This window comes from Molossus molossus, unplaced genomic scaffold, assembly GCF_014108415.1.
Source record: "Molossus molossus isolate mMolMol1 unplaced genomic scaffold, mMolMol1.p scaffold_m16_p_17, whole genome shotgun sequence".
NCBI classification, from domain to species: Eukaryota; Metazoa; Chordata; class Mammalia; order Chiroptera; family Molossidae; genus Molossus; species Molossus molossus.
This window is the reverse complement of record NW_023425352.1, coordinates 33,292,791-33,319,633: the sequence shown is the minus strand read 5'-3', so window position 1 is coordinate 33,319,633 and position 26,843 is coordinate 33,292,791. Positions and strand designations below refer to the sequence as shown.

At 40.4% G+C, this 26,843-nt stretch overlaps 1 protein-coding gene and 1 pseudogene across 1 annotated transcript; one reads left to right on the top strand and one right to left on the bottom strand.

Annotated features, from left to right (window-relative positions):
* The first annotated feature begins 243 nt into the window (after positions 1-243).
* FAS (Fas cell surface death receptor) lies at positions 244-26,843 on the top strand. Its single transcript, XM_036265785.1, has 9 exons — positions 244-674; positions 16,471-16,636; positions 20,729-20,866; positions 21,932-22,040; positions 23,098-23,156; positions 23,569-23,634; positions 24,794-24,852; positions 25,738-25,762; positions 26,506-26,843. The coding sequence occupies exons 1-9, from the start codon at positions 639-641 to the stop codon at positions 26,841-26,843; spliced, it is 996 nt and encodes a 331-aa protein (XP_036121678.1). The 5' UTR covers positions 244-638.
* LOC118632574 lies at positions 2,636-3,364 on the bottom strand (annotated as a pseudogene).

Here is a 26,843-nt window from a genome sequence, read left to right as displayed (position 1 = left end):
TCTCCGGACCACAGGCCGATGCTCTAACCGCTGAGCCAAACCGGCTAGGGCTATCCTCATTTTTTTAAGTTTTTTTTTTTTCCTTCTCTGACTGGGTGTTTTCTGCTAGCTTGTTTTCCAAATCTCTAATTTGATGCTCTTCATTTCAGATATTGTATTCTTTATTTCTGACTTTTTTTTAATGGTTTGTATGTCCTTTTTCTTTTAACTGATAAAATTTTTTATTTCACTTTTGAATTTTTACATGTTTCCTGATTATTCTGTGTAAGGTGGAAACTAGAACTGTTTAAAATATATACACAAATCTAGTACATCGATAACCAGGGATTTTTCTTTTTTGCTATACTATTTTCACAACCACAGGTGTGCTTGCTAGGCAATATAACCATCACAGAAGCAAACGTGAGGCAGAATACTGGTAAGGAAAAACAAAGCGAGGAGGAGCTACCAGATATACAGACAGGCTCGTTCCACGTTCACTACTGCATTTGCAAGTGCCAAGTATTTAACTGCACATTTTTGTTCAGCTAGAAAGGAGGGTTTTTTGTTTTTCCTTTTTTGGTTTGTTTTCATCAGTGCATGAATGTTTTTCTCATTTCAGCAGATGGACAAACAGATGGATACTACAGCTATGTGGAATGTTAACGAGAATGGGGTATGATACTGTGAGACTGGTAGGCCCGGGTATTCTGGATTCTCCCCATTGTGGTGTTCATGCAACTTCTCTGTGTTATAGGGTCTTGTTTCAATATGTCTGTGAACTTGCCTGGATGAGGACAGCTGGGAGATCTGGTGACAGGTACTAACAAGCACTATCAGGGCTGACTGTAATACAGGGAGAAGTTGTGGATATTTGAAAATATTTTCTTTTTCTTTCTTTCTTTCTTCTTTTTTTTTTTTGGTGGTACATGCCCCTAGCAGGAACCAAACCCAGGACTCTCTGGTCCGCAGGCCAATGCTCAACCGCTGAGCCAAACTGTCCAGGGCTAGAAATATTTTCTGGATTCAGATCTTGTGTGATGGAAGAGCAACAACTGTGCTGAGAACTGGAGGAAGACAGGGCTACAGTGCCGGAAGCTCTTCCTGACTCTACAACAGGGCCTGCTCACCAAAGTGCTCACCAATTCCACTTCTCACCCCTCCAGGCCCTAGCCCTGCCCATGTAGTATTAAACTGTGAACAAAAGACAAATAAAGATAGACTTCAAAAAGAAAAGAAAAAGTAAAGAAGCTGAAGGACAGAAATTGAAAGAGGGAAGAGAAAAAAGTCAACAGTTAAAAAGACAGCAGGAAAGAATGTTTAAATTTCAAAATTCAAAAGCCCCGAGCTAGGAAGAACCAGAGACGGAGTCCTCCTCATGTGAAAGGCAATCTCTGCAGAACATTATTCTTGAAGGTATGACCCAGGAGACAGACAAAGCCATTCATAAATACATGGCTTTCTCTCTTCTTTAGTTCCTGGTCACAAGGAAAATAGATTCCACAACTGAAGCACAAGTCATAAATCAGTGACATTGTTATAGGACAAGAGTTTTAATCACATGTGTTGTATGAGCACTGGACCTTCTCATGGTGTCATAACCCAGTTACTTGCCACAAAGAATTTCAATTTTAGGCTTTGAGTTTCCTCAGAGGAAGACACTGGACATCTGTGGTCATGAACTTTTGAGTGGCAAAGCCCCTACTGGTCAAGTGTCTACAAGCCCTGAACAACAGGCAGAATTACTGTGAATTGCCATCAGACTTAAATGTGAAATGACAGGTGTCTCACTCCAAGTTCCAGCATCACAATATAATCTCTATAACTTTCTGTAGAACTTTACAATGGAGCTGTATTTCAGTGACTGTTTTGATATCAGATTAAACTTTCCCAAAAGTTATAGATAAGTCAGGTCTATTTTTTCTACCAGTAAGAGTTCTGCTTAGTTACAAAACCCCATAATCACAGTGTTCGGTTTTTTAAAAATTAAACACACAGTAATCCTGTCAGTGTTAAAAATCAAAACTTCAGAATGCTGCCCTGGCCGGTTTGGTTCAGTGGTTAGAGTGTCGGCCTGCAGTCCTGAGAGACCCGGGTTCGGTTCCCGCTAAGGGCGCGTACCTCGGTTGCAGTTTGTCCCCGGCCCTGGTCGGTTGTGTGGGTGGCAGCCACTTGATGTGTTCCTTTCACATCGATGTTTCTCTCTCTCTCTCTCTCTCTGTTCCTCTCTCTTCCTCTCACTCTACCTGAACAAAAAATGGAAAAATGTCCTCGGGTGAGGATAAAAAAAAAACAAAAAACAAAACAAAACAAAAACTTCAGAATGCCATGGCATTTATGTGACCAGTTTAAGATACAAATACCAAATGTTTATCCCATGGACCATTTTTGCTAGGCTGAGGCTTTGAAAAAGTGAAAAGTCAACGTACAATTCTTTTCTTTCTTTCTTTCTTTCTTTCTCTCTCTCTCTCTCTCCTTCCTTCCTTCCTTCCTTCCTTCCTTCCTTCCTTCCTTCCTTCCTTCCTTCCTTCCTTCCTTCCTTCCTTCTTTCTTTCTTTCTTTCTTTCTTTCTTTCTTTCTTTCTTTCTTTCTTTCTTTCATCGTGCAGAGATAATGTGGAGGGTACAGAGTGACACCGGACAGAGCACGAAAGACATTAGTTCTCTCCCTCGCCAGCAACTCCTTCATCTCCCTGGTTTTCCAGTGTCCACAGCGTGAGATTGTCCCTAAGCAACTGCATGATCAGCGTGCTGTCTTTGTACGACTCTCCATTCAGTGTATCCAATTCAGCAAGTGCTTCATCAAATGCTGTTTTGGCCAGGCTGCAAGCCTTTTCCGGAGAGTTCAGAATCTCCTAGTAAAAACTGAGAAGTTCAGTGACAGGCCAAGTCCAATAGGGTGTGTCGGCTGCATTTCTTTCTTACTCATTTCAAATGCTTCCTCGTAAGCCTGCTGAGAGTTGACACAGTGTGTGCTTATTGTCTCCAGATGCCACCTCAGAACGATAGCTAAAATAATCTTTCATTTTCAAGTAGAACTCCTGACTTTCTGGTTGTGTAGCGTTGGCAATAAGATATTTGTCCAACAGCTCCAGAACAGCATTGCAGAAGTCCTGCAGTTCTGCCGCTTATCTCCCGGTACTCTGCTCATCTGCTGCTGCCTCTCGGTCCTCTCTGTTTTCTCTTCAGTGCTGGAGATGACAGGCCAGGAAGAACGGCTAGTGCCCCCCACATGCCTGTAGGCGACAGAGCAGATTTCTCTCTTCATTGGAGAGTTCGTGCCCCTGTTCCATGACTGCCTTCATGGCTGCAGCCATGTCATCATAGCGCTCAGCCTGCTCGGCGAGTTTGGCCTTCTATACCAGCTCACTTTTACCCATGGCCATTCCGGTGGGAGGTCAGCAGGGGGCAAAGGCGATGGCGAGCGGAGCTCCGACCCAGGCCCACTCCCCCGGCAGCAGGAGCAGCGGTGGCGGGCGCTGCAGCCGCGGCCCAGCAGCTAACCCGGCTCTGGAATCTTTATGTCCTTTTCCATGCTGTTGAACTTCTCACTAAGTTTTTTGAGCATCCTTATAACTGTTTTTTTTTTTAACTCTATATCTGGTAAATTGCTTACCTCCATTTCCGTTAGCCCTTTTTCTGGAGATTTCTCCTCTTATTTTATTTGGGGCATGTTTCTTTGTCTTCCCCATTTTGGCTGCCTTTTTATGTTTGTTTTTATTTATTAGGTAGTTCTGCTACATCTCTGAGTCTTCGTGTGGTGGCCTTATGCAGTAGGTGTCCCGTGGGATACAGTGGCACAGTTCCCTTGATCAGCTGGGCTGGGTGTTCCAGGAATATTCCTTGCGTGGGTTATGTGGGCCCTACTGTTGTAATTGAGTCTTGATTGCTGTTGCCCCCGTTGTGCATGAGGTCATCCCTCAGGCTGGCTGACTGTGAGGATTGGTCCTGACCACAGTGTACAGGCTGCTGTGCAGATGCTGACCATAGGAAGTGAATACAGGGTCTGCCTGCCAAGATCTCCCTTTGGATATGCCACTTGTGAAGCTTATTTAATCCTGCTCTGATGTTGTCTGAAGCTGGGTGTGCCTGTTCTGGGTCCTTTTCAGAGGGATTCTGGTGCAGGTCAATGTTAGATGCTGCATGTGACTAGCTCTGGGTGACCTGTGTGGAGATACAATGTGATCTACAGCTTGTGGTTGCCTTTGCTGAGCCTTGTGCATGGGAAGGACCAAGCTGAACACCAGTTTGGCTTCCACCAGCACCCAGCCCAATGGCACATCAGCAAAAGGCCTAAGGCTCTCTGAGATCCATCTCCACTGCCTCTGCCTTCCAGGCTCTGTCACTGAACCTCTGGCAGCCCTCGGTTGCATGAGGTATGTTCTCAGTGAGTCACCAGGTAGGGGTGAGTAGTGTTCAGCAGATTGATACAGGTTCCAACTTGGTGCCAGAGTTGAGTCTGAGGCCACTCAGCAACTGTCCCAAGATATACCAAGTCTAGCTGCCACCTGCTGGTGCTCACACACTTTTGTTGTGTGGCAGGGTCTCAGGGAGTCGTCAGTGTGAGGCTAGCAGTTTATCAGACCCAACAGAACAAGATTTGGTCATGTGAAGGGAGGGCTCTGCATGTCTGTCACGTGAAGGAAAAATGACTCTTGTCCTACAGCCACACAACTCAGTCTGTTCCAGATTCTGTCAGCAGTTTGACCTCAGCAGGGCAGGCCATCAGGGCTAAGTACATCTCCTATGAGTGGGAGGTGTCTGTCAGGGTTGGGGGATGTTGGGTGGAGTGGCCCATGCCCCTGAGTCACACAACTCAGTCTTTCCTGGATTCTGCCCAGATCTGGGCAGGGTGGAAGCAACAGGAGTTGGGAGATTGGATCTGCCCGAGCCCGGAGGGTGGGGTTAGCGGATCATCCATGGTGGAGAGGCACCGCCAGTCAGGTTCACGAGAAATTGCGGGGAATTTCCCCTGCCCCAAAGCCACACAACTTAGTCACTGACACCCCCTGAGTCTGCCGGGACCTGTACACGCTGGCTCAGATCGTTGACTGCTCAATAGGACGCAAGCTCCACAGAATGGGGCAACAGGATGTCCAGAGGATGAGGCCATTGCATCCCCCCAGGCTGATGCCACATGGAGGCGGTGCTCTACCCCAGGAAGAGGATGTCTATGGTATGGGAGAATGGCTCACCACAGGGATGCTGGTGACTGTCCTTCAGCTCTCTCCTTAAAGCCATAAATCCAGTCTCTCCCCCAAGTGACTCTAGTCCACTCCTCCCTTCCTCCATCTCTTCCTCCCTCTGCTAGATCCCAGGGTGAGTGGCTGTGAATGAGATTTTGTGCATTGGCCTTTCAGGAGGGTGCTTGTGTCTCTAGCAGACCCCCATCTCTCCCTGGTGGGCAGAATCCCCATTGATTTTCACAACTGGATGTTATGTGGGGCGCCTCTTCCCAGCTCTGGTGCTCTAGGCTTGGGATTGAGACCCAACACTTTAAAGCGGGAACCTTTGCAGCTGAGAGATCTCTCTGGCAAAGAAGACCCAGGACTTGGATGCTGTTTCTGAGTAAATCTCTTTGGGACAGTAGCCAAGTAATTTCCTTCTAAATAATTCTCTTTTTTTCAATTATTATTAATTTATTTTTGTTACAGATGTTTCTCCTTTTTCCCAGTCTAGACACCCTCCTCCCCATCCCGCCTCCCCCCACCCCCCAGCATTGTTGTCTATGTCTATTGGTTACACATACATGCATATAAGTTCTTTAGTTTATCTCACCCATTCCCCCACCCCCCCTCCTCCTCTGAGGTATGTCAGTCTGAACCATACTCCTTTCTATGTCTCTGGGTCTATTTTGTCCATCAGCTTTTTTTGTTCATTATATTCCACAAGTAAGTGAGATCATGTGGTATTTGTCTTTCTCTGACTGGCTTATTTTGCTTAGCATAATATTCTCCAGGTCCCTCTATGTCATTTCAAAGGATACGGAGATCTTTCTTTCTTACAGCTGCATAGTACTCCATTGTGTATATGTACCACAGCTTTTTTTTTTTTTTTATCCTCACCCGAGGATATTTTTCCATTTTTTGTACAGATAGAGTGGGAGGAAGAGAGAGGAAGGGAGAGAGAGAGAGAAATATCGACGTGAAGGGACACATCGAGTGGCTGCCACCCGCACAACCAACCAGAGCCAGGGACAAACTGCAACCGAAGTACGTGCCCTTAGCGGGAACCGAACCCGGGTCTCTCTGGACCGCAGGCCAACGCTCTAACCGCTGAGCAAAACTGGCCAGGGCACCACAGCTTTTTTATCCACTCGTATTGATGGACACTTGGGCTGTTTCCAGATCTTAGCTATTGTAAATAGTGCTGCTATGAACATAAAGGTACGTCTATTCTTTCTGATTGGTGTTTCAGGCTTCTTAGGATATATTTCTAGAAGTGGGATCACTGGGTCAAATGGCAGATCAGTTTTTCATTTTTCTTATAGTGGAAGTGTCAGTATTTCAAAGGAACTCTCTGAAAGCTAGTAGAATCCTTTAGGGCAGCCGGACAACTGCCAGTTGGAAAGAAGAATTGTCTTCTGAGAAATGGTCAAAAACCTGAAGAAGGAAATCCCCCACTTGAAAACCCCTAGTGAGTTAAATACCTTTTGGCAAATTATTTTGGGTCTCAAAAGTCCCTTAATGAGCACATATTTTCTAACAGGTACTAAAGACTATTTACTTATGATATAAAATCATAAAGGGCATACTTTAAAATTTGATTCATAAGATAAAAAATAGTTAAACCAAATTAGGAGTGACTCCCTCTCTTTCTTCTGTTAAAATGGGTAAATATAGAGACATTGATCATATGATGTGAAACAAAAAATAATTCTTGAAAAAGAAAAGTCATTCATTATTTTACCACCTAATACAAGTGTTTTTTATTTTACTTACAGCCTCCTGGCCTTGTGTACACATATACAACATATTTATTCAGTGTTATTTATAATCTACCTTTTGTCACTTTGTGTACACATAAATCTTTTTCTATTTTTACATAATTTTCATTTCACAATTTTTATTGGGTGCATTATAGAGAGGGCATTCACTAAATGACTTTAGATTACTATAATTCTTATATTATTTTATTATAATTTATTATAAAGGAAACATTTCTTAAATGTATATATATTATATAAAATATATATAATCTTATTACCTAAAATTACTTTAGAACTATTGTAGGTACCTTAAAAAGGTTTCTAGATCCTAGTGGACTGTTTTTTTTCACATGCGTGTCTGTATGGATTTAGGCCTAATTTCAGAAATTGGGCCTACACTGCCCCAGACTGTTTTGTTTAATCTGCATGTTATTGACATACGCAATAGGTATGTCTGTGTCTGTATATATTTTTAATATTAGTTGCCACCATTTAAATGTTGGAGGATTGTGGTTTATCTTAAAAAAACAGAAGATGTGGCCCCACATGGCACCTGGCCCCCATACCTCTGAGCTGAATGGCTGCCCCCTTTGCTGGGTGGACCTCTCCTTTAGGACAAACCTCTGCTGTTCATTTTCTGTTCCACCTGAATGCTTTACTCCTGTGTTCCTACTGGGTTCTTCTGGGCATGAGGACTCTCGGGCTCTAGTTTCGGATTTTGTAGCCCTTCCATTATCCTTTCCTTCCACCAAAGATGACTTGTTTTTTCAGGCTTCATTTGGGAGGGTCATTATTTCTCCATGAAAAGTCAAATTCTGATTTGCCAGTGCAGAACACAGATATTGTTCATCTATAAAGCTCTTATTTCCTTATATGTAAATGTAACCTGCTAACCTTTGATTTTGCTTCCCTGAGCCCAGTTGTTCTCCAGCTGTGGTGAGCCTCAAAATAACTGGGGTGCTTGTTTAAGATAATCACAAGGAGGGCCTCATTCTCAGATTCTCATTCTTTGGGTCTGTAGTGGGACCTAAGCACTTTTTTTTTTAAACATCACTACTTGATTCTGATGTCTGTCAGGGTTCTGAGAATTATTTTTTAAATGCTAGCACTAAGGTCAAAATCTAATCCCAGATGAAACTTTTTAGGTTTCTTATTTTATTTATTGCTTGTTCAGTCAGGGGTCTAACCAGTCACTTACTCCCCCTGCCTCAACCATCACTCTCTTAGTCTTCCCAGAAACTAATATTAAGGAAGAAAGAAGACATTATTGGGATAAGATTACCTTGTATCTTTATTTATACATTTAAAAAAAAGAATGAATAGAATCTTTGCTTACCTCTTTCATGTAGAAAAATTTATTTTATTTTTATTTCAATTTTTCAATACTGTACCTACTACAAAATGTCATTAATATTTTCTTATTTTTTACACAAATATGTTAGAGGTGCATTATATAATTGGAAATGGTGCACTATTCATGGTGTTTTGGGAATTTCTTTTTCTTCTAGTGTTAATAAGTAACTAAAAGTCTAGAAAACAAGTGAGCAGAAGTAGTCAGCTGAGTTTCATATATTTTTCCATTTGTGTTCTTGGCAGTGGAGAACAATGCAATTTCAACTCATCTCGTGGGGCCTGGAAGGCTGGGGAGAGGCAGTTCCGATTCCTGTCAGCCCTGATGATTCCAGTTCTAAAAACCGTTTGAAATCTTTTCTTTATTTAGCTCAGTGATTGTGCAAGATGAGAAATGCTTGTGTTCAGCCTGAGGCATCCGAAGCGTGCAGGTAGCATGACATCCTTCACATTCAGAATCTGAGGGAATCAAGAGGCTCTAATTCGGTCCTCGTATTCATTTCCTCGGACTCTGTAACAAAGTACCCTGGACTAGGTGGCTTAAACAACAGAAAATCGTTTTCTCACAGTTCTGGTGGCTGGAAGTCTGCAACCAAGCTGTTGGTCAGGCTGGATCCTTCCAAGGGCCACGAGGAAAGGATCTGTTCGAAGCCTCTCTCGTTGGCTTGTGAATGCCCTTCTCCCTGTCTTTATGCCATCTTCCCTTTGTGTCGGTGGCCAAATGTCCTCTTCTTTCTTACAGGGACACTAGTCATGTGAGTTCAGGCATGCCCTACAGACCTCATTTTTACCTTAACCACCTCTTTAAAGATCTTATCTCTACATATGGTGATATTCTCCAGTACTGGGGAGGACTCCAAGCCAAGAATTTAGAGGTGGGGGGAGATGTCATTCAGCCCATAACAGTCCTGAATCTCTTGAGTTATCAGGATGGCATGGACCAGTCACTACACCAGTTTGGGGCATAGCTTCCTCTATCAAATGAAGGGCTTGGGGTGGGTCATCTCTAAAACCCTTTCTAAACTGGTAAATAAACTGAGACACCACATTTCAGGTTATATGTCTAAGATCTTAAGAACTAGCTTGAGACTGCTGGTGTCAACACTTAAAAAAAGATTCTCACTTTCTGTTTCTACCATCTTCCCAAGTAAACCATTGATGTCTGTTACCTCTTTGCATAGTGGGGGGGGGGGCTTTTTTCCCGGAGAACCCCATTACTCACCTACTTTCATCAGTCTCTTTGAAGTTCACGGCAAGGAGATAAAAATGTCCACCTTCAATTTGAGATATATAACTTTTAAATCACTTTATTAGTATGACTTTTAAGTGACTAAGAATTTTATCTTATTATACTTGTATATTGGGATAAGTGTACTCGTACTATAAGGTATAATTTTAAAAACATTGCATTAAAATATAAAATAATATTCCTGATCTTTTAAAACACAATTTCTAGAACTTATACATATAAATGCATGTCTTCCTCCACCCCCAGAGTAGTCTGTATGGGTGACTATGCAATCAATACAGTATCTCTGCTTTCCTTAGTTATCACAGTCAACCAAAAAGATTAAATGGAAAATTCCAGAAGTAAACAATACATACCTTTCAAATTAAGTGCCATTCTGAGTGGTGTGATGAAATCTTGTGCCATCTCACTCCAACCAACCTGAGATGTGAATCATCCCTTTGTCCATTGTATTCATGTTGTATATGTTATGTTCCTGTTAGTCACTTGGTAGTGATCTTGGTTATCAGATAGACTGTTGTGGTATCCCAGGGCTGTTTTCGAAGAACCCTTATTTTACTTAACAATGACCCTAAAGCACAAGAGTAGCCTAACTATGTCACAATGCCTATGTCGTTCATCTCATTGCATAGGCAATGTATCATCTCACATCACAATAAGATACTTTGAGAGAGACCACATTTACATATCTTTTATTACAGTATATTGTTGTAACTGTTCTACTTTATTATTAGTTATTGTTGTTAATCTCTTATAGTGCCTAATTTATAAATTAAACTGCATCATAGGGATGTATGTGTAGAAAAAACAGTATCCATAGGGTTCAGCACTATCTGCAGTTTCACTGGGGGACTTGGAACGGATCCCCCTTCAAATAAAGGTGGATCACTGTACTGCATTATTCGATTTTTTAAAGTCAGTTTATCAACCACGTAAGAAAGTCAGCCCATGCCTTCTTGAGATGTGTACAAATTGACATTATTTTGAGAAATATATCTGTTTATTCATAGTTCAGCAACAGCACAATGAGATGCTAAATTATGGGATACGTTGTGTTAGTCTTCGTGTTTATCATCTCATTGACAGCCCAGCAACTTAAGTGTTTCATTCTCACCACAGGAATCCATCAGGATGTGCTTAGTCAGGTATACTCCTCTGGTACTCTTGCTTAAGGAAATAAACCAAGATTTAATTAGAGTATGTACCGCATACTGTAGTTGCCATTTTGTGGGGATGTATAATAAGCATTCAATTTTATAAAAAAATTTTTAAGGGAAAGTGTAATTTTATTTCATTTTTTTATTTTTTATTTTTTTAATCTTTATTGTTGAATGTAGAGTGTATTACAGATGTTCCTCATTTTCCCCCCATTGACCCCCTCCTCCCCACTTCCACCCCCCTCCCGCCTTTTCCCACACTATTGTCTGTGTCCATTGGTAATGCATATAAGTTCTTTCGTTTATTTCTTCCCACCCCCCAACCCCTTTCCCTTTGAGGTTTGTCAGTCTAGCAATGAATTTGTGCTTCTTAATCCCTTCACCTTTTTCACCCATTCCCCCAAACCCCCTCCCAACTGGCAACCAACAAAATGTTCTCTGTATCTATGAGAATGTTTCTGTTCTGCCTGTTCATTTTGTTTGTAGATTCCATTGTTGATAGATATGTATTCATTGCCATGTTGTTTGTTCATATATTTTATCTTTTTCTTCAAAAAGACCCTTCATCATTTCATATAATAACGTTTGGTGTTGATGAACTACTTTAACTTTTTCTTGTCTGGGAAAGTCTTTATATGGCCATAGATTCTAAATGTCAGCTTTGCAGGATAGAGTAATCCTGGTTGTAGGTTCCTGCTTTTCATCACTCTGAATATTTCTTGCCACTCCCTTCTGGCCTGCAAAGTTTCTTTTGAGAAATCAGCTGACAGCCTAATAGGAACTCCCTTGTAGGTAACTAGCTGCCTTTCTCTTGCTGCTTTTAAGATTCTCTCCTAGTCTTGAACCTTTTGCATTTTGATGATGATGTGTCTTGGTGTGGGCCTCTTGGGGTTCATCTTATTTGGGACTGTCTGTGCTTCCTGGACTTGTGTGTCTGTTTCCTTCACCAAGTTAAGAAAGTTTTCTGCCATTATTGTTTCAAACAGGTTTTCGATTTCTTGTTCTTGCTCTTCTCCTCTGGCAACCCCATGATGCGAATGTTGGCACGCTTGAAGTTGTCCCAGAGGCTCCTTACACTATCCTCATTTTTTTTGGATTCTTTTTTCTTTTTGCTGTTCTGATTAGGCGTTTTTTGCTTCCTTATATTCCAAATCGATGATTTGCTTCTTGGATTTATGTACTCTACTATTGAATCTGTGTAAATTATTCTTTATTTCAGTTAATGCCTCCTTCATTTCTGACTGGTCCTTTTTGATGCCCTTGAGGCCCTCCCTAAGTTCACTGAGGTTCTCACTAAGTTCATTGAGCATCCTTATAAGCAGTATTTTGAACTCAGCCTCTGTTAGGTTGCTTATCTCCATTTCGCTTAGTTCTTTTCTTGGGGTTTTGTTCTGTTCTTTCATTTGGGACTGTTTCTTTGTCTCCTCATTTTGGCTGCCTCCCTGTGTTTGTTTCTGTGTATTACTTAACAAGCGGTATGGGGCTAGCTGAGACCAGATGCTGCTTGTTTGAAAGAATTTAGGAAAACCTGAAGCAGGATCCAAGACTGGCCAATTCTATGGTTAAGCAAGTGGCAACTGCTTGGGTGGGCCTGAAAGTTGGATGGGGCGGGGCCTCAGGGAGTCACCAGGGCGGGGCTACCAGTGTGAGCCAGGTTGCTGGAGTCCCAGATATGGTGACTGTCCGCAGCCCCAGAAAAGTGCTCACCAAAGAAACAAAGGCCTCTGACAGCACGTTTGTCCTGGAGAAAGCCCCTCCCCAGCCCTCACTACAGTGCTAAACAGCTCAGTTCTTCCCTGTATGTCTCTGGTGCCCCTCGAGCTGCCTCCCCTCCAAGCTTAGAGGGAGAGAGTCCGATAAGTTCGTGCGCGGGCCCTTTAAGGAGCTGCCTGGGGCTCCAGCCACGTCAGCTTCCCTGAGCCTCAGTTCCCGCTGGTTTTTCCAGCCAGAAGTTATGGGGATTCTCTTCCTGGCGCTGGAACCCTGAGCAGGGCACCTGGTGTGGTACCGGGACCCCTCAGTCCTCAGGGAGGACCTTCCCAGCTGAGGTGTCCTCCTGCTTTTTATCCACCACATGTGGGTGTGGGACCAGCCCGTCTGACTCCGCCCCAACTACCAGTCTGGATGTGGCTGCTGCTTTAATTCCGTAGTTGTAGGACTTCCATTCAGCTTGATTTCAGGCGGTTTTGAATGATGGTTGTTCTGTAGTTTAGTTGTAACTTTGATGTGGTTGTGGGAGGACGCCATACCGCATTTACCTACGCCGCCATCTTGACCAGAAGTTCAATTTTATATATTTTAAAGGTAAAATTTTTTAATGTTACACCTCTCTTTGTCCAATTTTATTTCCAAAATAAAACAAAATTCTTTTCATTATGAAACAACTCTGCTGCTATGAGTGGTGATATATTTAGTGTCAGTTGATCAAAGGGAAATAAAATAACCCTGATAACACTAGTTTAAGGAAATATACCAATGAAAGGATATAATGTTGGATTTAGTAAAATTATAAGACTACTTTTGAAACCAAGAACAGCAAAAAATAGAATATTTATATGAAGGACTAAATACCAATGATTCAAAGATTTAGAATATGTTCCACCTTCCAAATACTAGGTTGCTGTTATAAATTGACCACTGTTATTGTCCAGATTTTCCAATCTTAATGGAAGAATAGCACAAATAATAAATCAAAGTTCTTTAGGTTTAACACAATCCTGCTACTTCTAAAGTTGTCCCTTTTGACTTTATTATTGTACAACTAACATATTCCTGTATGAAAAAAAAAAAATGAGTTAAGCACACACGTGCACGCGCGTGCGCGCACACACACACACACAATGACTCATTCATAGTCTCACCAACTAGAAATAAACTCTCTTAACATTTTTTTTTTGTTTTAAAATAACTTCCTCCTGAAACGGTTTTTTTTTTTTTTTTTTTTCCTTGAAATGTTCCCCTTGTTTCTCCCTTCTTTCTATTTTCTTAATCCCTGACCTTTGAGCACTGAACCCTCTGGATGGCCATTATATTTCCTGATCTGCATAGCATTTTTCTGCTGTATGTAAGCACAGCGATTCTCTTGATAAAAACTCCCTTCTGGGCTTTGGTTAGAAGTGAAACTCTTCACCATGATTACTGTAGAGCTTGTAGTCAGCTCTAACATATGTAGTCAGTTTGAAGTCTGCTCGGTACTGAAAAATCTTACTTTTCCAGGCATCTGTCTACTCATTCTTGCCATCTAAAAGGCTGCCATTTTCACTGCCCCCCTCCACTACTTTTTAAAATTATTTTCCTGTTTGCTTTGCACTTCACGAAGAACAGAAAAAGGGTGATTTTTTTTTTTTTTAACTTTCTTTTCAAATTCTAGCTAATCTCTCAGGGACGATTGTTTCACCGATATTTTTGGAATAATCCTAAATGAGATTCTCAGTTTCTTCCAGTAGTTGGTTTAATTCAGTCACAGAGATGTTACTCTGTTTGTAACTGCCATGTCAGAAATTGAGTGTGTACAACTTCTGGGAAAGCGCGGAGAGCTTGTCAGACTGGGGTGATGTGCATAGAGGTACCATCAATTTCTGGGTCTGGCCCTTCTTGCTTTATTTCTTCCGTTCAGTAACCTGTTTTGCTATGAAAAGTGATGCAGATAATCAATGAATGTCCATTTGTTCTTTCAGTGTCTCATCATCTGATACAAGGGACAAACTGTCATGTAGCCCTGTTTCTAAGCATTTCAAAGGGAGCAGATGCAAAGAATCTAGCGTCAGAGGATTTCCGGTTTCTAATTATTTGTGCATTGCAGGTCCCCACCCCTGCCAGAGACCATGGCTATCCTCAGACACTCAGCACCCAGACTGGTCAGAAACTAGGCTTCCTCCCAAGCTGCAGACTGGGGCTGGAAGTTCTGTCTTCTTGCCAGCAGAACCCCAGCCTTGAAGGTCCTGCCACAGTTCTCCAGACTACAGGTCTTGGGATTCTGTTTTGGTTCTCAGAGAATTCCACCACTCTCCCCGCACAGCAACGATATCCAACATACACTTGTTTTAAAGGTTCATTGTTTAAGTCTTAGGTTTCTTGCCAGCCATTGTCTAAAGACAAATTGAGTTGTTTATGTGCCTAAATTTAGAAAAAGTGATTAGGACATTAATTTGTGAACTGGAAATAGAGCCCAGATTTGGGCCAGAAGTGCCAGGTGCTCCCTTAACCACTCCTCATTGTGGATTATTGAGCACATAGTTCATGTACTCTGCGCTCAGCTTCTTTGACTGTACAATAAGACAGTTATAGTTCTTAGGCATAGGTTTATTATAACCTCCACAAACAGATATATGTGAATGAACTTTGTAAAAGCCTAGACAAATGTCATGAAGGAATGGGTAAACAACTCTGTGTAACCAGAACCAAAGTTTGGCTGCCTGGTGACACAGAAACCAAACTTGTGAGACAGATGCTGGTGAAAAAGAGCGCCCTGCCTTGGCCGGTTTGGCACAGTGGTTAAAGCGTCAGCCCACAAACCAGAGAGTCCTGGGTTCGGTTCCCACTAAGGACACGTACCTCGGTTGCAGTTTGTCTCCAGCCCCGGTTGGGGTTGTGGGGATGGTAGCCAGTCAATGTGTCTCTCTCACATCGATGTTTCTCTCTCTCTCTTCCTCCTTCTCTCCCTCCTGCTCTATCTGAAGATACATGTAAAATGACCTTGGGTGAGGATTAAAAACATTAAAAAGAAAAAACCAAAAAAGCATGCCCCAATCAGGGATTAACCCTGCAACCCGGGTATGTGTTCTGATCAGGAATCGAACCTGAAACCTTTTTAGTTTATAGGATGCTGTTCTAACTAACTGAACCATCCAGCCAGGGCTCAAACATTTATGAGGGTTCATTTTTCTAGGAAACTCTGGTCTATAACATAAATTTGACACAATGTTACTTAGACTGATGGGCTTTTATCTCTAGAAAAAGGAAGCAAAAATTGATTAAAGATTGGTTCTCTATTAAGTAAAGTTCATTTTTACTGAATAAAGGGAAGAAAATTCTATTAGATTTATTGTATGGTTTGATAACCAGAGGATTAATAAAAACTGTTGATTCTATGGCTATTATATAAATAATATAGCTGTAAGCTAAGTGCAAGGTTTGGAAGAAATGATCACTTTCTATCTTCACAATAACCCTTAACCCTTCAAGACAGGAATACAGATCAGGAGACTGAGCATCTGTGAAGTTATATAACTTGCCTAAAGTCACAGTGTTGGTGGCAGAGCTGGGATTCAAATAGCAGTCATTTCGAAATTTCATGTTTTTTCTTATTCCTCTATGCTGCCCCTCAGTGGAACTTTACGATAATAATAAAAATAATAATTAATAATCCTGCTTACTGAGCACCTATTTATTATGAGCCATGGATTGTGCTATAACCTTTAAGTGCATTATTTTATTCAGTTAACAAATCCAGGAAGAAGAGATTATTTGTACTTTATAGATAGAAAAAAATGAAGACTCAGAGAACTTAAGTGACTTAATCCTCAGTCACCAGACTAGTAAGTGGGAGCCAGTGTTTACTTTTGAGCCCAGAGCCCTGGCTCTTGCCATTCATAATGCTGTGTCTAGGGTAGTTTGGAGAACCAGATATCTGGACTGACCTTCAGTGGGTCTGCCCCTTTTTTGGAGATGAGTCAACAGGAGGAGGGAACCCATACTGATTTTGCCTGTGTACCATGGCAAATACAGCCACTGGGGCAGTTTATCCTTGCTTACCGAGTTGGTTAGTTCAGAAGTCAATAAAGTTCTCTTCATGCTTTTCTTTTGCAGATACTTAACTTCCTAGCTGGATCATTGTCTGAAGGTGACAATGCCCAAGTGACTAATACCAACTCTGAGCTGTTAAAATCCAGTAAGAACATTACTAAAAGGGAGTCCGGGTGCCCGGAAGGCCAAGATCGTCAGGGCACATTCTGCTGTCTACCATGTCTTCCTGGTATGTTACACACACCTCCAGCAATTAGAGTGAGAATCAGGGTGAGGAATAGCATATAGTAATGATGAAGAAAATGTGGTTTTACCGCATTTGGTTCTCCTGCATAATTGCATTACTGAGAAAAAAAACCAACTATGAAATTATTTTCCCAAGACCAGTTTAATTCATCTTTATCACACTTGTTTGATGTGGGTATAAATAAATATACTTTACAAATGAAATTTACCTCTGTAATGAGAGGATTTAGCTATTCCGTTGCAGTTTTTGTTAGCGAAAGAAGACTCATTTGTGGATATGAAAGCTCGTTGCATGGGAACTGATTACATCATAGTAACGGTGGCACTGAAAGCAATGCCTCAGTACTTCTGCTCAGTTAGGACACACTGAAGCCTGCAAAATAAATTTGCATTTTGCAGCTTAATAACTAGCTGAGCTAGAAAAGCAGCAGACAAAAACAAGGGTTTTTTAAAATCAGGATTTTGAAATGCAAAACAGTTTCAGATCGGAAATCCTTCAGATACCAGCAAATTGGAAGCTATAGAGAATGCAATTGTGCAAGCTTTTTTTCCACGTGGAGTGAACTGACTACTGTTTCATACAAATAGGAATCTCTCCTTGATGCTTTGTGAAGTAAGACAGGAAGATAAATGACAACAATTGGATTTATGTGACAGATTACTAGAACCATAAAGGTTTGTAGTAGGGCTTTATGGCTGGCCTCCCGTGTGAGCACTCCGGCTGCTAAACAAGCATGGGTCCCGTTTATAAGAAGGTTCTACCAGTCTTCCTTGACCTCCTCTTCAGGTTTTAATAACTCTTATTAAAAGATCTCGCTTATAATTAAATCATTTAATACTTAAGCCCATTTACTCTTCTCCAAATGGGAATAAAGAATGGCCTCCTGACTTTCTACAACTTTCTAAACACAATCAATGTGTCTTGTGGATGCAGATCTTTCATATTTTTAAAACCTAAAATGCAAATAGAAACAAAGATAATATGCTTTGCTTATCAAACTGTTGAGGATTTTTGTCTGTTTGCTTTTTTGTTTGTTTGTTTTGCTTTATTTTACATTCATTTAATGAGTGATTTCAACCCTGATGAGTTTGGTTATGAGCTAAGAACTCTCATATACCACTATTTCTTTTTAAGAAAGAAATTTGGATATGTGGGTCAAAAACTTGAAAAAGTGTGACCTACTGATACAGTAATCATTTTATATGAAAATGTCTTAAGAAAATTGTCAAACTGAAGGGAAGCACTATACGTGTGACATTTTATGATACCCAATGAAGTAGAATTAAGTAAATTTTGAAGTAGCCTAAGGCTGGAATATTATGTTCAATCAAAGTCTTGTTTGCTGATATATTTCTAATATAATCCTCAATGTACATAAATCCCCTTACGGGATTTCTAATGGCTCTGCTGGCTGAATTAACTGATTCTCTCTGCTCTGTCTCTGAAATAGCCTGGATATCATCCAACACATGCTTAATACTCCCCCCACTTCTATTTCCTCTTGTTGAATTTTAGGCTTTATCAGTATTCAAATTGCTTCCAAATTTTTTATGCTTATTGGTGTTGTTATATACACATGTGATTTAATTAAATATTATATAATCAATGGTACGTAAATACAGATTTTATTTCTGTGAAAACTAGTTTGAATGCTTTGAACAACTTCAGTAAAGCTGAGTTGCTAAACTGAGTTGATGAATTAGGTGAGGGCAAAATCAATGGAAAAATCATAAAAATGTTGAAAACCTTTCATACAGAAGGAGGGAGGGAGAGAGAGAGAAGCCATAGGTGATGCATTTTGGATGTGACTTTAGTGAGAAAGAATCTGGAATTCTAATAGCTGTTCTATATCACAAGATTGGCAAATAATTATATAGCTATACTTTATAAGCTAAAATAAATATAGCATTTTTAAAATGATTCTCTATGTGAACTGACATTCTTGATTAATCAATCAAAAAGTCCTTGCCACATTACCATATCCAATAAGACTTTACAGTATACTGCATATATCATATATACATGTACAGATTACACATGTATAGAATCATATGTATATATGTGTATATTGGTATTATAGGAGTCCACCGAAATGATAACAATGAATATCTCAGGGTAATTGATGTGTACATGCTATTTGTACTTCCCTGCTTTTTCCAAATTTTCTACAGTGAGCATATGTACAATTATACTCAGGAATAAAAAGTATTGTTTTCAAGAAAACAACTACTCATTTTTTACATTTTGATAAATTTAGGTTGTGTACATTGGAGGAAAGAAAAAACCTGTGGTTTTATTCCTGTCATGCCATAGGCCTTGTGCTAGGCACATTCTGCAAAGTGGTTTATCAATTCATTTAGAAACCAGGATGATACCACTGGCTAGCAACTAAAATTGTACTTTGGCTTGGTTTTCTTTTAAGTATTGCCACATGTTATAAAACCCCAATGCACTGTATTTGAATTAGATTTCAGGTTTCCTTGGTTTGCTTATTTTTTATTTTTATTTTTTATCCTCACCCGAGGACATTTTCCCATTTTTTTGTTCAGGTAGAGTGGGAGGGAGAGAGAGGAACAGAGAGAGAGAGAGAAACATCGATGTGAAAGGAACACATCGAATGGCTGCCACCCGCACGACCGACCAGGGCTGGAGACAAACTGCAACCGAGGTACATGCCCTTAGCGGGAACCAAACCCGGGTCTCTCAGGACCGCAGGTCGACGCTCTAACCGCTGAGCCAAACCGGCCAGGGCTGCTTATTTTTTTCTATCGACAAAATAGTGTCTTTGTCTATTAAAATATCATATATGTTTAAATTAATTTGATTATGTAGAAAGTGTTCTGTTTTATCAAAAAGAATGCTAGGAGGTTGTTGAGAAAGTCATGTACCTAGAAAGACAGCATCAATTATTTTTGCTGTGCATGTGTGTAGAGCAGATTAGACTTTGCTTATTCCTTTTAATTACTTACACCATTAGTAACTGGAGTCACTAGTCACGCTTTCTCTTAGATTCTCCCTTATATTTTCTGTCACTTTCTTGTTTATTCTTTGTCTAGAATAAACACTAGACACTCTTTTATTTGCCCTAGTCTGGCTTTCCCCATAGCACTTGTCACCACCTGACATCTTATATTTATTTGTGCATTGTCTGCTTCTACCCTGAGAATGTGGAGTCTTGGACACCCAGGCTTTGTTTATTTCCCATACTACCTCCAGCTCAGTAGCCTTTAATAAACACTTGTTAAATGAATAAAATTTCCAGGAGAAGGCATCATTGTATAATGCTTACTAATAGCAACAGGATGACTTGTTTTATTTCTAAAGTAAATGAAAACAAATTGAATGTTATTTGAAATTGTGTGCATTAAAATAGCAAATCTGATTATCAATTTTGTTATAAATATGTTCATACGTGCCCACCAAAACATACTCTAACCCTTAATGGCAAAGAAACAGGGTAAAAAAGGGCTATGAGCATTAGTAGGCAGGTCCTGTGCAGTTCAGGTAGCAATGCAAGAGAAGTGCTATTTTCTCTACCACATGCATAAAGACATGTAGGTGCAGAGGGATTAAAGCTCATGGGGCTACTAAAGAGTTGACCGAGGGCTTTAGAACTTCAATGTCCTTTTCCTTACACTCTGCTCTTATCTGGATCTATGGACTTTGGAATATAGAATGAGAAGCCAGAGCAAGGTGAATGCTTCAGGTCATCTCAGTGGCCAGTGGCAGCCATCTCCACCATCTCCACTCTTCCCTCCCCTCCCCCACCAGAAAGTTAGTAAAGGCATTTTTTTTTCAGTGCATTTGGTGATTCTAGCCTCTTTTTTTCTTTTCTTTCATATCACATGTTCCTATTGTTAATCATCTATTTCTATAGGCCTATTCCTTCAGTCACTCTTTCAGCTTTGTCTTGGGAGACTTTCTGTCTCTTGACATGATGTTTACAATAACCATGTCCCCTATTTTCTTCATAGATCATTGGCCTATTTCCCTTGCTTTAGCAATGTTTTACTGCTGTCCCTGCGTACACCCCATGCTGTTGTGTTCAAATACTGGCTCCATTTTTTTTGGCAGGCGAACAGAAAATTAGTGACTGCAGAGCTGATGGGGAGAAACTCGTCTGTGTGCCCTGCCTAGAAGGGAGGGAGTACACAGACGTGAAACATTATTCTCATAAATGCAGAAGATGTAGAATTTGTGATGGAGAACATGGTGAGTGTCTAAAAAGCAATGAAAGTGACCATTGTAGTATTCCATGTAGAATCATTTCTTACATACCTGTAATTGGAAATTGGGACCTCTCTGGTGTTATGTGGTATACAGGAAGGGACAGGAGGGGCTGACTGGGGTGAAGCAGGACCAGGGACTGAGCTAATCACTGGTCTAGATGCTTATGAGCCAAGTCTAGGCGATCTCCCACACGTAGGAGATAGACTGAGTAGGAGCCCTGTGAACAGGGTTCATTAGCTCCAATCAAAACTGTAGAAACTTTTCTTCCTGCCTTGGCTTATGCTTGTGTAATGGCTCTTGTTTATGGCCAGAAAGAGCTCAGGAACCTTCATATCCAAGGACAGAGGATCATGAGAGGTAGGTGGGATGCTCCACCTTCTTTGGGGATCTGGTTTGTCCTGATACTTCCAATTGGGGCCCTGAATTTTCATGAATATTTCTATCTATTTTGAGAGCCCGGGTTAAAATATAACAGTACTTCAAATTTTGCTTGACATTAAGAAATCTTGGGACATATGTTTTTCTTGTCTCTATTTGAGCTCTAAAGCAGTGTTTCTCAACCCCGACTGTACATTAGAACCAATAGGGGGCTATGAGAAATGCCAACATTGAAGTCCGACCTTAGATCAATTAAATCGGAATCTCTAAGTGTAGGCTTCGGCATTGGTCTTCTTGACTAGGTTGGGGTGGGGCCTGACAATCTGCATTTCTAACAAGCTACCGGATGATGCTGATGCTGTTGGTTCACAAGCCACACTGTGAGTAGCCCAGCTTTAGACTAGAAGAACAGGGGAGCTATTTAAGCAAAGGTAGGGTTGTCTTGGTTGCTGGATTGTCTGTCTACTTAAAATTCTGCTAAATGATTTCAACTATTTCAACCCGGGCTTGCTCGTTTTGTATTTAAACACTAGTTGTATTCCCAATGTCATGGTGTGATTGCTCATATAAGTGGTGGGTCTCAAAAATCTCTGCAGCTCCTGCCCAACATTTTCAGAGCCCATTGATAACTAGCTACTATAATTGATTGTCTTCAAATTGGATTTCTAGGCTTAGAAGTGGAAGAAAACTGTACCAAGACCCAGAATACCAAGTGCAGATGTAAATCAAACTTTTTTTGTAACAGTCTACCATGTGAACACTGTAACCCTTGCACCAGGTAAGTTTTAGTCATTTTCTGACTAAAACACTAGATGTACCTTGAAAGATATGGCTTCTGAAGGGGAAGCAACACTGTCTGAGAGTCAAGAACTTGAGTTCTAGTCTTGTTTTGCCTCCAAACAACTAGATAATCATTTATTCATTCAGACATCCAGTCCCCAAATATGTGTGCTTGACACTGCTGGCCACTTAAGCTAACCAGATGAGCAAGACACATTCCTGGCTCTAAGGCTAGAGGCAGAGAGAGTCAGAAAAGGTGTGGTTTTTGAGTCAACACCATGTGGCAAGCATCAGAAGAGACTCGTGCCTAGGGTGTTATGAGTTATTTAGAACTTTTCGACCCTGCTTGGGGAGATGCAGTGATAATATGACACTTGGCTTAAGACTTGAAGGTAAGCATATGTGGTTCTAAGGTGCATATCAGGCAGGGAAACAGCAGCTGCAAAGACAGAGAAGCTCCGAAGAACAGGGTACCTGGCTGGAGCGTAGGAACGACTGAAAAGGAGCCAGGGTCAGATCATGAAGGGCTTGTCTTTCATGTCGAAGAGCTTGCTTTTGACCCAAGGTCAGAAGAGTTGATTGTGCATTTCACTTTTCATCTGATTAACTGAGAGAGTTTGAGCAGATCACTTAACCTCGCTGAATTTCAGTTTCTTCACACATTAGGATGGGCCATTTTTATTGTTCTATGGAACTGCTTTGAAATTGCTTTTGGTAGTTTATGATTCTTTCCTACTATTTTAAGAGCACAGCTTATTACCAATTATAAGTTTAGTTTAGGGTCTGTATTATTCTTTGTTTTACATGTCAATAGTTTGTTACCTTCCTTTAACTCTGGATACTTTAAAACATAGTCATTCTTTGTTCATCCAAACACCCAAATTATGTTCCAAACATTTACCAGCTTTAGATGCTAATCTAGAAACCTTTGAGGGAATATGTTTGCCACAGGTGCAAAAATAAGTTCAATGGCCAGAGACTTAGAGTGTGTCATTGGAAATGATCAAGGAATCAGCCCAGCAGGCTTTTTGAATTTTCTCTATATTTCTTTCTAGTTGTGAACATGGAATCATTGAGAATTGCACACCAACCAGCAATACCAGATGTAAAGAAGGTTATTATTTTATTTTATTTATTTATTTGTTTGTGTTTGTTTATTTATATTCTTTATTGATTTTAGAGACAGGAAGGGAGAGGGAGAGAGAGAGAGAGAAACATCAATGAGAGAGAACATCAGTTGACCGCCTCCTACATGTCCCCTGACTGGGGATTTGGCCCACAACCTGAGCATGTGCCCTGACCAGGAATCGAACTGGTGACCTCTTGGTGCATGGGTCAATGCTCAACCACTGAGCATCACTGGCCAGGTCATTACTATTATTTTTTAAATGAGTATACTCTCTTTTCTCCTATTTCCACAGTAAAATATGAAGAAAAGTCAATCCCTTTTGATTCTTTGAGAATACCTTGTTTAGTCTTAACGACTGCTTATTTTCTTGTAAAATGTACAATATTCCAATCTACAGGATCCAGTGCTAACCTCCAGTGGTTGTGGCTCCTCCTGTTTCTCATGATTCCAGTTATATGTTGGTGTAAGTTCTTATTTTGTTCAAATTGCACATTGAAATGAAAGTACGTGTTCAAAGAATCCCCTTCTGTCTCCTACCTATAAGAAAGCTTCTACCAGGTAGTTAGCTCTGTTATATTTTTTAATTCCTGCCACAAAATGCATTAATGAGAGCTGATAAGAACAGATTATATTATCCCTCAGCTACTGTTTTTGAGCAACCACTCTGGGACAATGAGTAGGTATTCCACCCTCCCTATGTTCCCATCCAGGCAGCAGAAGTAATCCTTCATTGTTCATCAAGGTTGCCCCATGCAGTAAGATGCACACGAAGGAAGGGCCTTCCTGGGAAAGGCATTGCAGTGCACATTTGATAAATGCATCCCTCTCTTTGCCTCCTCATCCTTGTTCAAACTCCAGGATTTTTTTTATTAATTCTCCACCATAATTTAAAATACTGTGCAGTACATTTTGTGCAAGGGTTACCTAGTAAAATCAGCAGATAAGCCAAATTGGGGATAATCATAATTACTCTAGAAAAATCCCTTTAAACCATCCATAAAACACAGTGTGGTACAACTTTCAATCACTCTGAAGCATTAACTTTTTCCTTCTTGGTTGGAATAAGTTTCTGTTTCTTCAGTTCAGCTGAAGTTAAAGAGGTTGTCTTGCCTTTAGAGGTTATTCAGCTAAAAATACATATAGTACTCTATGTTTAAACGCTATAACCATGCTTGCAGATTTACAGATTTCTTCCTTCCATCTCATATGGACTTTAAGGTGTATATTCACTGAGTATGTATACTTGAGTTATTTGTGAGTGCATGTACTTCAGCTTCTGGGCTTTAAATGTCACTCCATGGCAAGCTGATGTTAGCTTTTCATATCCTATGCTTCTATGTCCTGCTGTTGCCATGACATTGAGAGGGAAGGTTATATCATAGAGTAAGTCAAAAGCCAGCTTTAGGCTAGGCCAGTGTGAGGTAATTGGATATCTCAACATCTCTAAAACACTTGAACCGGTGGGGTGGGTTTGTCCAAAATTAGAAGAGTGCTGTCTCTTGGAGTGTTTGGTCACTTTAAATTTTAATGAATGTCTCCTTTCTCATGCTTGTCTAATGTTAGAGTAGTGCTTCCTACAAGGCTGAGACCTGAGTCTGATAGAAATTTCTTTCATCTTCTAGATGTGAAAAGAAAATACTATAATAAACATGATCCCCATACATCTACACCTCCAAATACTGTAAGTATTGAAACATGCATCAGCGTTCTTAAACACATAGAGAAGGCAGTAATTCAACGTTTTATTTGCTATTGTCTTAAAACAAACATTTACTGTTTGTGTGTGCATGGGTTAGAGGGCATCAAAAAGTAGTTAAGATATGATGCCCAGCTTATAAGTAAGCTTCCCACAACGTGAGAGTTAATAAGGACTTAAATGGGAGGGTGCTCAAAGTGAGTTGGAAAAAGGATGTGGTCAAGCAACATGTTTCACGTTGGTGTGATACTCGCGGAGAAACCACAAAAACATCCTTTACCAGAGCACGGAGTCAGTATCCACGCCCAGGCACAGAGATAGCTCTTAAAACCCATTATGAAGGTACAGCTCAACTTTCTCCAGCCACTTGTCACCATAGCTCTCCCCACATGGGATCAAGGCATTTCTAATAGCAAAAGTTATCCAGGGAAGAAAAACCAGTTCACTTCATGAATAATGATTTCCTCATTTGGGGCCAGGACTCAGTGGGAGTTATAGAGTTTATTAAATCAATAGAGTACAAAATAATTTCAATTTAAACCCTTTTCTCATGTCAAAAATAAGAATAGTTACATTCAAGAGAGTTTTGGAATGATTACGTTTATTATGTTTGTTTTGGGGAGTCTATATGAGAAAATCTCCACACATTCCGTGAACTCCGGAGGTTCCTTGGCTGTGTGAAATATAAGCCGATATTCCTTAGTTTCTGGTAATGCTGGAACCTTTCACAGTAAGTTTGAATGACTCTAATTTTATATATCGAGCAACTGATTGTACTTCTTTCAGTATTAAGGAAGAATTAAAAGATTACATTTAGACTATTCTAAATAGTTTTATTTTTTTCCCCTCTTTCCCTCCATTCCCCCCCAGGAAACGGCTGCAGTGAATTCAGCAGGTAAAGCTTTTATCATTGTGTTTCATAGAGGTGGCTTCCATAAGAGTAGCAGGCTGATTTTTGTGTAAGACAATGTTGCTCATTTCAATCACATATAGTGGGGTCTTGCTACTCCTTGAACTCACAGTTCTTCCCACTTACCATCAAGGGTTTATCAGGCAGTTGTTTACATTTATAACTAATGTTCCTAGTTAAAAATAAATGAGGTAGCAATAAGACACTATATTCTGAGACTTAGGAAAACTTTCCTTTACAAAAATTTAGGTATATTATAGAACTGCCTAAATTGACTTAAAAGTTAATCTGAATCGTAGACTCAGTTATTATTGGTGTGTTCCAGTTCTGTAACAGCATTTATGATTCTACTCAGTTCTCTTTCTCGAGCTGTGATTCAGAGATAAAATGATCATAAACTCTTTGTCTGCCTGTTTAGTTTGTAGGTCATTAAACACCAGATCCGTAGGGGATGTTAGAGGTGACCTTTTCTAACCATTTCATAGGTGAGAAAAGAAGACACGAAGATGTTATATATTTTGCTCAGGTCATAGAGCAAATTACTGGGGATATAGGAGGAGTTGGGATTAGAAGGCAAGGTTGTTTCTGTTTTTGTTTCCCTGTCAACTCTTTAGATCTCTAGAACTTACCTGTATTCTTAAGTACTATAGGAGGAGAAATAAATGATTTTCAGTCATGGCAATTTTGTTTAGAAGAACACATTTTCAGAGACAGTTCTTTTTTTTCAGACATTGACCTGAGTAAATACATTATCACTATTGCTGAGCAAATGAAAATAAATCAAGTTAAAGAGTTTGTCCGGAAGAATGGTATCAATGAAGCCAAAATAGATGAAATCAAGAATGACAATCTCCAAGATACAGCTGAGCAGAAGGTCCAACTGCTCCGTAACTGGTATCAACTTCATGGGAAGAAAGATGCATATACCACTTTGATTGAAAGTCTCAAAAAAGCCAACCTTCGTGCTCTTGCAGAGAAAATTGAAGATATAGTCCGAAGGGACATTACTAATGAACATGAAAATGCTAACGTCAACAATGAAAATGAAAGCCAAAGTTTGGTATAA